We start from the raw sequence: 9682 nt of genomic DNA, 5'->3' as shown, positions 1-9682 counted from the left end.
TTTTTGGAAGTGGGTCTTTTAGGGTGAGGGCAATTGGAGGTTGCAACAAGTTACCTTTGATGTAGGTGGGAGGTGCCCAACACAAATTACAATTTTTTTTTGTCAATGACAAATTTGTAAAATAAATTTTTTTTGAGATCCCCCAACACAAAATGGGATGTGGCGAGTACCTTAAAAAATAGCCAAGGAAAAGTATTAGAACAGGACTAGCTTGGCAATATATTATAGTAGGATATTTCTTCCCAAGCAGATAACTAATGCACGCAAAAAGAGAAAGAAATATTCTACAGTCACAATTAGGAGATCCATAGCAAAATACTCAAAATATTTTACCATTCTCAAAATATGATGAAGAAAAGAAAATATTATAGTAAAATCCTACTTCATACAGAATATACTCAAAAGCAAGTATATAAATCGATGATTGATATACAATACTCAATTGATTGAGTGAGAAGATGGAAAAGGCAAAGACGTCCAAGGCTCTCTTCATGTTCGCAGTTTTCTTGATTGTCCTCTCGGTGAGGTTGGAGACCTGTTCAGCGGCAAGAAGCCTCGAAACAAATGTAGGTGAAAATGATAAAGGGCTCAACTCTTGGAAGTGGACGTTTCCGAAACTGACAAAGTTTAAGCCTGTTCCTCCATCAGGGCCAGCCGCCCTTATCCACTTACCGAAGTGGCCATTTCCAAAGCTGCCAAAAAGTACACCTTCACCTCCATCAGGGATTGAGGTAATACCGACCGGACCCGCTGGATCATTTCTCTCAATCATTAAGTAATTGTTATTTATAGGCACACTGTCTATGCAGTAGAATAAAGTTTGCCTCATACTATGGTTGATTCTTAATGTTTTTATTTTTCCATTTTAGTTTCTCTCTCCCTCGTAAATCATAACCATAGAAAGTCCATAGTGTTTACAATTTGGCAGCTCCTGGTTTGAATACCTATCCGTAACATTTGCCAACTAGCGAAAACTAATACATGTATATGTATCGGAAGTTTGGAACACACATTACCAAATTTACTTCCATAGAAAATTGATTATTGAGTGAGCGGAGCGAACGATCTAGGCTAAGGGGACAGGTGGCCCAAAATTCTATTTGGTAGGTTTATGTCTGTCCTCATTCTCTTTTCTCATCTTCTTCGCCAAACATTTTTTATTCTCTCTAATATCTCTCTCTCCTTTTTCACCCACCCAAAACTGCGGTCTCTCATTCACTTCGCAGTTCCGCTCACTCCCACTGCTTTGCCCCCTAGTATCATTGTAGGATATTTTTTCATACAAAATTTCCTCACAAAAAAAAAAAACGAAGAGAAAATATTCTATAGTGCAATGCATTAATCATGGAAAAGACAGAGACATCCAAGTTACGTACATTTTTAATCAAGTGAGCGAGCGAACGATCTTGGCAGAAAAGGGGCTATGCGGACAAAAACAAAATTTGTTGGTTTCTGTCTGTCTGTCTTCACCATCTTTCTCTCCCTCTCCCTCATTCTTTCCCTCTATCAAACCCTAACTCTCTCTCTCCCCACCCACAAGCCCATCTCGCCCTCTCTCCCCACCCACAAACCCATCTCTGCTTCTCTCTTCTCCACTCTCCTCTCTTCTCCACTCTCCGCTCACTCCCCACTGCTTAGCAGTTATCTAGTACAATAAAATAATTTTTTCTCAGTGCAAAACTTTGTCTCAGAATGTCGTCCTGCTCAAGACATAAATATCGGGTTTTCTCACACGTGTCGGTATAAAACTTTCAACCGATACAACCGAGATATAAGTTTTCTCACAGTATAAGAAATAAAAAACTCTCTCCCCACTCAAAACCCATATATATTTTTTTCAATAAAAAATGGCGATTCAAGAAGAAGAAGAAAACATGTCTTCAAACAATAACGAATTCGGATCAGAAAAAGACAAAAGCAATAAAAATAATACCAGTGGTGTCCATTACTTAGCTAAATGTTTACTAAAAGGAAGTGGACGTTTCCGAAACTGATAAAGTTTAAGCCTATTCCTCCATCAGGGCCAGCCGCCCCTATCCGCTTACCGAAGTGAATGGAGTGTGTCATGAATACAATTAATTTATACATAAAACTAGGTTTAAAACCCTAATTCCGGTCTTTATTAGCTTAAAACCCATTGACTTTATTAATTACACCTAAAGCCCACTCGATTTTTTGAAATGTGAAATAAAAGTTCCAACTTCGGTAAATTTCGAGTTTAAGTCTTTTCTTTGTGTTTCATTTATTCAAAATGCCCATTTTACCCTTTTCAAGTTTTTCCTCACAAACACCTCTCTTCTCAAAATATATCTTCATCACCACACTCCAACATACACTAAAGCATTCGACCTTATGATCTCCCACAATCAAAATAATCACTTTGCCTCTCCATCTTCTTTTCTCCCCACTCTCTTTTTTTCCTCTAATCGTTCTAAAAAAATGAGTGTTTTTATTATTTATGATTTTGGGTTTCAAAATAACCTTTGAAATTTGGTATTGATTGACTTTTTGGATTTCATTACAAATGAAGCATTTCCCCTTTATGTAGATTAGTTTTATTGCATACTCCTGTGATTTCAAGCGGTTGCTATATATATTGATTGTTTAATTTAATATCTGATTTTCTTTACTTTGAATTATTTATATTGTTACTACATACTTTGTAAAGTTATACGTTGAATACATTGTGTAATATTCTAATTGTGTTTTCAAGGTCATTTAACTCATATTGTTTTTTGCACTTGAAGAACAATGTTGGTTATGTTATACATAAAGATAACAAATTGAGAAAATATGTTGTGAAGCTATTTTCTGATTGTGCTTATATAGCTTCTCATCATGAATTTTTGCCTTCCTTTGAAAAAGTTGAAGAAACATGGTGGTTTTAATGCAAAGGTTTTTGACAGATATTAGATTGGAAAATTGGGCAAATGCATACTTTCACAGTGCTAGATATGGTAAGATACATGTGCTCGACACTAACTGATCGAATGTTTCAATGAATGATATGGATCACTAAAGAGCGCTTCCTGCCTATTATTCCTATGCTTTTTGGAATCATGGAAAAGATGATAGAAATGACTTGGAACAGATTGGAGGAGTCTATGAAATAGAATTCCGTTTTATGTCCAAAAATGGAGATACTACTGGTTAGTAAGGTTGAAGCTATAAGGACTTTGAGGGTGGTTAGATCAAATGAAAATCAGTTTCTAGTTCATAGCGACGTCATTCATTCAGTTGATTTAATGAATAGATCATGTACTTGTAACTATTAGCGTGTCGATAATTTCCCTTGCATACATGTTATCGCTTGTATTGGTAGTAAGGGTGATTCCTTTTATAACTACATTGATGAAGGATATACGCTGATCGCATTCGGGCAATGTTACTCACATTCTATCAAGCCGGTTTGAATGGTTCTATGCCAAGACATATGCTTGATTTTCCCCACGGTTTATCCGTGTAGTCGAAAGATTGGTCCTGGTAGACTCAAGAAGAAAAAAATTGAAAGCACCGTGTGATTCGTTAGTCGTGATCGGGTTTTGATGTTCGGCAAACCATATTTTTTTTTGTTATCTTAATTGAGATTTTTAAGTATGGTCTTGACATTTATTAATGAGAAATTGATACTCATTGTATTCTTTTTATTGAATGTTAGATACTCATTTGAGATTATAAGTTAGTTTTTTTTTTTTTTCATTTGTTATAATGAAATTTATATCCTGTGAAATTATTTGTGTTGCAATTGTAATTAAGAGTGCAACATTCATGTTGCAGTCATAATTGATAGTGCAACATTCTAATTGATATTGGAACATTCATATTGCAGTCGTAATTGAGAGTGCAACATTCATGTTGTAGTCGTAATTGATACTTGATAGTGCAACATTTTAATTGAGAATGCAACATTCATGTTGGTTCCGTAATGAGAGTGAAACATTCTAATTGGCGATTGCAACATTCATATTACGGTTACAGCGTAATTGAGAGTGTAACATTCATGTTGCAGTTGTAATTAAAGGTGCAACATCCATATTGCAGTGGGATGTTGTACAAGAACCATGCGTGAGACTTACTTTTGATGTAATGCATGAGACTTAATGCTAGAACTATCGTGAGACTTAATACTATATACACATATAAAGCGAATCTTGGTCGATTTGAACCACCATCCTCTTGGGATTCTTCTCTCCCTACCTTTTTTGAGCTAAAGATCCATTCTTTTTATGTTAACTTCATCGATAATACTTATAGTACATTTGAATCAAAAGTAATAAGTGCACTTTCTATTGTGTATAACCATTAAGTTCTTTAACATTCATATATGAGTAGAAAAATTATTTGATGTCAATGTAAGGCAACAACAATAACGAACGGGCAACATTCATGTTAGAAAAGACAGCTGTAACATTCATGTTTGCGGTGGTTGTTACCAGTGGTGCAATATTCATGTTGCAAGTATTAGTTGACAATGGTTGTTTAGTAATTGACTATGCAACATCCATGTTGTAATGATAATTGACCGTCAACATCCATATTGTAATATGAGTTGTTTGTGGTTGTTGGAATGGTAATTGATTGTGCTACATCCATGTTGCAATGGTAATTGGACGATAGTGTAACACCCATGTTGCAGTAGGAGTTGACAATTGAAAACAACATGTAAAATCAAACAACAAGCATCAACATTTAAGCTTCATGTTCATTTAAGCAAAAAGCAAGTTCATTAAACCAAAACACAAAATACAACTAATATATATATATATATATATATATATATATATATATATATATATATATATATGGAAATTTTAAATTTAGGTTCTCACTTTTGTAATAGTTGGTTGTTTTTTGTTTAGTAGATCTCGGTTTTAATGTACAAAATCGGTGGAATCGCCATTAATTTCAAATTTCAAATTTCCATGTTACATTTTTCATACTTTCAGTTTAATTTGGAGGAACTAGGATTTGTTTTTTTGTTTTCAAACTATTTAGATTTCTGTTTGGGGAAGATGGGGTGAGGGACAAATTTGTAATATTACCAAAAATTGATTTGGGTGGGCTTTTAACATAATTACAAAAGTCTATGTCTTTTATCCGAAATTAAATTAGAATGGTGGGCTTCAGGCCCAATCTCTGTAATTTATATTTAATTATTGAGCATGTCTTCAGTGCGCGAGATGTATGGTGCGCAGGTAATGTGGGCTTTTGGATCAGTATTTTTGTCATGCAATACACATGCACTCCTTGGTATGAGTGGCCCAGATTTGATAGCATACCATACGACCTGCGCACCATAGATTTAGCCTTAATTATTAGTTCACAATTATAGAGTGTGTCATGAATATTTCAGATATCGGCATAGAATTTTATTTCTGTTGAACTTTTCAGTGGATATGCCCCCAAACTATCTCCAATTCTCCACCTCATGTTCATTCCATACAAGTGGCTACTCTTCTCTCAATAATACAAGAAAATCCAGTTCATCACAGCCTTCGATCCTTAAATCCATCCAAATCTCAACCGTCCATTACCATCAAATACACCATAATAATTCCAATCATTCCGACAACACCAACAAGCTCCAACACTAGTAAACCAGTAAAAAAAAAACCCCCCAAAAAGCAGCATCACTTCAACAATCACCAATTGAATTCCAAGTCAAATTATATTATCATTTTGTAGTTCTTAATCACACCAGATAACTACAATGGAGGCCGTCAGTCGCGTTACTGGAGAAGCGACCAAGTCTGTTATTACTCATGGTGAACGTGAGCTTAATTATATTTTCTGTTTCAAAAGAAATATCAAAGACCTCGGTGACAATGTTGCTGCACTAGAAGCAAATATAAGAGATGTTCGGTCCTGGGTCGATGCAGCCCGGAATAATAACCATTTGATAAGGAACACTGTGGACACATGGCTGGAACAGGCAGATCGTTTATTTGAAGAAGCAACACAGCTAAAAAGTGAAGCAGGAGATATTAATAGCTGGTGGAAAGGGTGGTTTACTTGCTCTCGTTTCTGTCTTGGTAGAAAAGCAGCAAAGAAAAATGTTGATATCCAGAAACACTTGGGAGAGGGGTCTAAGTTTGGCGAAAATAATGTGTCCGACCCTAGGCCTGTTCAAAGCTATGAACCCGAGCCTGATGGTGATTTTAAAACTTTTGCATCAAGGGCGAAGACTAAATTTCAAGTCATCGCGGCATTGAAAAATGATAAAATCAGCTTAGTCGGGATATATGGGATGCCGGGAGTTGGCAAGACCATGTTGATGCAAGCAACAACGACACAAATGAAAAAGGAGAAACTCTTTGATGAGGTTGTGATGGTTGTAGTGTCTCAGAAGCCCGACTTGGAAAAGATCCAAGATGCTATTGCAGAGAAATTGGACCTGAAATTGAAAGGAAAATTGCTTTCTACAAGAGCAGAAGAACTGCGGGAGCGACTTAATCAAGAAAAAAAAACTCTTTTGTGCTTAGATGATGTATGGGAGCGCATGGAGTTAGTTGAAGTAGGCATTCCTTACAAAAATGCGGGAAATCGCTGCAAGGTCATTTTCACAACAAGGATCCAAGGTGTGTGTGAAAGTATGGAAATGGACGAAAAGATTGAAGTTGAAGTCTTATGGGAAGTAGACTCATGGAACCTATTTCGAAGTAAAGCTGGTGTTGTTGTCCACTTGTCTTTTTTCGAAACGGTTGCTGGAAACATTGTAAAGGAATGTAAAGGTTTGCCTTTGGCAATCGTTACCTTGGGTTTGGCTTTAAGAAACAAGGATGAAATTGCAGTTTGGGACGATACACTAGCACAACTAAAGAAGTCAATCTCTGAAAAGATGGAGCCTGTCAATGCTTCCATAAGATTGAGCTACAACTTTCTGCAAAATGAGACAACCAAAATGTGCTTCTTATTTTGTTGTATGTTTCCAGAAGACTTTGTGATCCCAACTGATGTGCTGTTTGGTTACATGATGGGAGAAAAGCTGATTAGAGATGTAGACACTTTCGAGGAAGCAAGGAATAGATTGCAGGTTAGAGTTGAGGAGCTTACATCTGCAGGTTTGTTGTTGAAAAAGGGCGATGGACGCATTATGATGCATGATGTCGTCCGCGATGTGGCAGTATCAATTTCATTGTTAAAGCTAAAATGAGTTTCTACGAGTGGCCAGATATTGAGTTGGAAAAATGCAAGCGATTGTCATTGATGGATACAAAAATCAGGTGTCATCCTCTCCCCTCTCAGGTTAAAGCTCCAAACCTCTTAACCTTATCTTTGAATAGCTTCAATGATTTACATGAAATTCCTTCCAATTTTTTTCAAGAAATGACAAACCTTTTGACTCTAGATCTAAGTAACACCAAGATTAGATCACTTCCAGCATCACTCTCAAGCCTTACAAACCTCCGTACGCTTCGCATGAATGAGTGTTCTGAGCTGACGAATATATCCCCAGTTGTAAAACTTAACCGTCTTGAAATACTTTGTCTTGATGAATCTGGAATTGAAAATTTTCCAGAAGAGATGGGTAGGCTAACTAGTCTGAAGTCGTTGAACTTTTTAAGAGTATTCCCGCCTTATACAACCATCCCGCCTTATACAACCATCTCACCGAAAGTTATATCAAGGTTGTTTCGGTTAGAAGAATTCTCTGGAAATTATATAGAAAATCTCGAATTCTCTTCAGAAAACGATACTAGTCCATGGAAAAAGATGACAAGATTTAGAATTTCGCTGGGAAAACGCAGCATTCCAATCTTCTTAACGGAATTCCAGAGAAGTTTGTTCCTTATAGTTTCATCAATTTCAATTTCAATTTTACATTTGATCCAAGTGTTATTACCGAAAACAATCTACTTGTATTTAAATTGCGATGGGATTGAGAATGTGCTACAGCTTGATAAAATTGAGATGTCATTCCCTAATTTAAAGGAGTTAGAAGTACACAGGTGCGGCAAGTTAGTCACTCTTATACCTTGTCGTGATTTTGTACCGGAAAGTGTCAATCAATATGTGGGAGATGGGGTGGAGCAGGGGTCGTCGACCCGACTTTGTTACTTGCCACCTTCTCCAATTTTCCATAATTTAACATTTCTGGATATTAGAAGTTGCCCTAAGTTGAAGCACCTCTTCCCATTGAGAGTATTTCAACATCTTTCCAAGTTGGAAAGGATTTGGGTGGGAGGGTGCTCCGCTTTGGAGATACTGTTTTCCAGATGACAGTGATATGGAGAGTGGAGATGTAGAGAAAGACAAGGCCAGTCACCCTTTTCTAAAGGGATTCAGTCTTTTCTATTTACCAAAACTGTCAAGTTTCAGTGGAAGCGATTCACTTGTTGTTGACTGGCCCTCCGCAAAATCCCTAACTGTGTTTGAATGCCCGAATTTGAAGAGACTACCCCTGGGTACTCACAGTGTACCCAAACTAGAAACTTTTACTATTTGGGACCAGGAGTGGTTCAATAAGCTGGAGTGGGACGACCAAAGAATCAAGGCCGAATTGCAAACCCTTTTGGTTTTGAAGGTGAAGTGCTAAACCTCGTTCCTCTTTCTTTATTTATGTTTCATCCACCTCAATTTTATTTTTGGCACAAAATATTCTTCTTTTCAACTCATACAAGATGACTTTATATAGGTAGGATAACTTCTCTCGTGTAGATGAAGATTCCGATGAACCAGCAGATGAAGATTCCGCCTGACCTCAAGAAATTTAATCATCTACTTCATGCAAGTTTGATTTACTTTTTCTAGACTTATACTTTGACCAGCAGGGGAAATGTATGCCAAACTCAAACTTGAAATATTGCCCTGGTCGTGTTCTGCCTATGGCCAAATGGCAAAGAATTTACAGAGCAACTTAATGAAAAGAAGAGGATGATGTCTTGGTCACTTGGTGGAATAATTATAATCTTCTTTATTTCAGATAATTTATCTGAAAGTCCGGAGGTCTCTTGGGGTGAGGGAAAAAAAATTTCTGACTTGATTTTCAACTGAAATAAATTCAAATCTCCCTCTTCTCAGCTAAAATCTTCATTTTACCAACTCCAATTTCATCTTTCCCATTCAAATTTCATCTTCTCTATGTCCTTCCTTCTTCCAGATGCTTATGGTCTTCTTTGTTGGCTTCCCGTCGCTAGCAGTATGCCAGTATTCTACTAGTACTGATTGGAGTGGCTCAAAAGTTCGTCTAAGGTGAATAATTGGATATATATTCTTCTGTATTGTTTCTGTCAATAAAACAAAATGGTAATTGGGTTGTTTGTGATTCAATTCTATTTAATGAAATTCATTGTAGTAAATATTAAAATACTAGTAAAGTGTTATGTCCATAGCATTTACAATTCAAATATTTTTGGTCGACACCATAGCAAACAAAAAGTGGTTTTAAAATATTTTTGAGAAATGAAAAGAACAAGAAACCAAATAAAGGTTTGCTGGCGATGCTTTTCTAAGGGTAAATTTGATATCCAAGCAGTAGATTCTTATATTATGATTCTCTGAGTCAAGACTGGCTGCATAAGCCTTTGCTACACGATGAATTGAGCCAGATGCTCAAGCATGACGCACATTTTTGCATGACATTACCAAAAAAAAAAATGTGCTATTTATGAACTTTTGCCTTGGTCCAGATGATCTCGGATCTAATCCATACACCATGATTGCGAACACGATGGTCATGGTC

General features: G+C 36.5%; 1 protein-coding gene across 2 annotated transcripts; it reads left to right on the top strand.

Moving 5' to 3' along the window:
• Positions 1-5427: 5427 nt before the first annotated feature.
• LOC147485681 (disease resistance protein At4g27190-like) lies at positions 5428-9347 on the top strand. 2 transcript variants are annotated; one of them, XM_086572506.1, is made up of 2 exons: positions 5428-7245; positions 8636-9347. In XM_086572506.1, exon 1 carries the CDS (start codon positions 5711-5713, stop codon positions 7151-7153), a length of 1443 nt encoding a protein of 480 aa, XP_086428632.1. In that variant the 5' UTR covers positions 5428-5710; the 3' UTR covers positions 7154-7245; positions 8636-9347. The 2 variants fall into 2 exon arrangements, with proteins under 2 accessions (XP_086428632.1, XP_086428631.1); XM_086572505.1 differs by having other exon boundaries at positions 5428-8524.
• The last annotated feature ends 335 nt before the right edge of the window (positions 9348-9682 follow it).

The sequence above is a fragment of the Coptis chinensis genome, chromosome 7 (genome assembly GCF_015680905.1).
Source record: "Coptis chinensis isolate HL-2020 chromosome 7, ASM1568090v1, whole genome shotgun sequence".
NCBI classification, from domain to species: domain Eukaryota; kingdom Viridiplantae; phylum Streptophyta; class Magnoliopsida; order Ranunculales; family Ranunculaceae; genus Coptis; species Coptis chinensis.
Note: the sequence above shows the minus strand (reverse complement) of the source record. Positions and strands in the feature narration are given on the sequence as shown.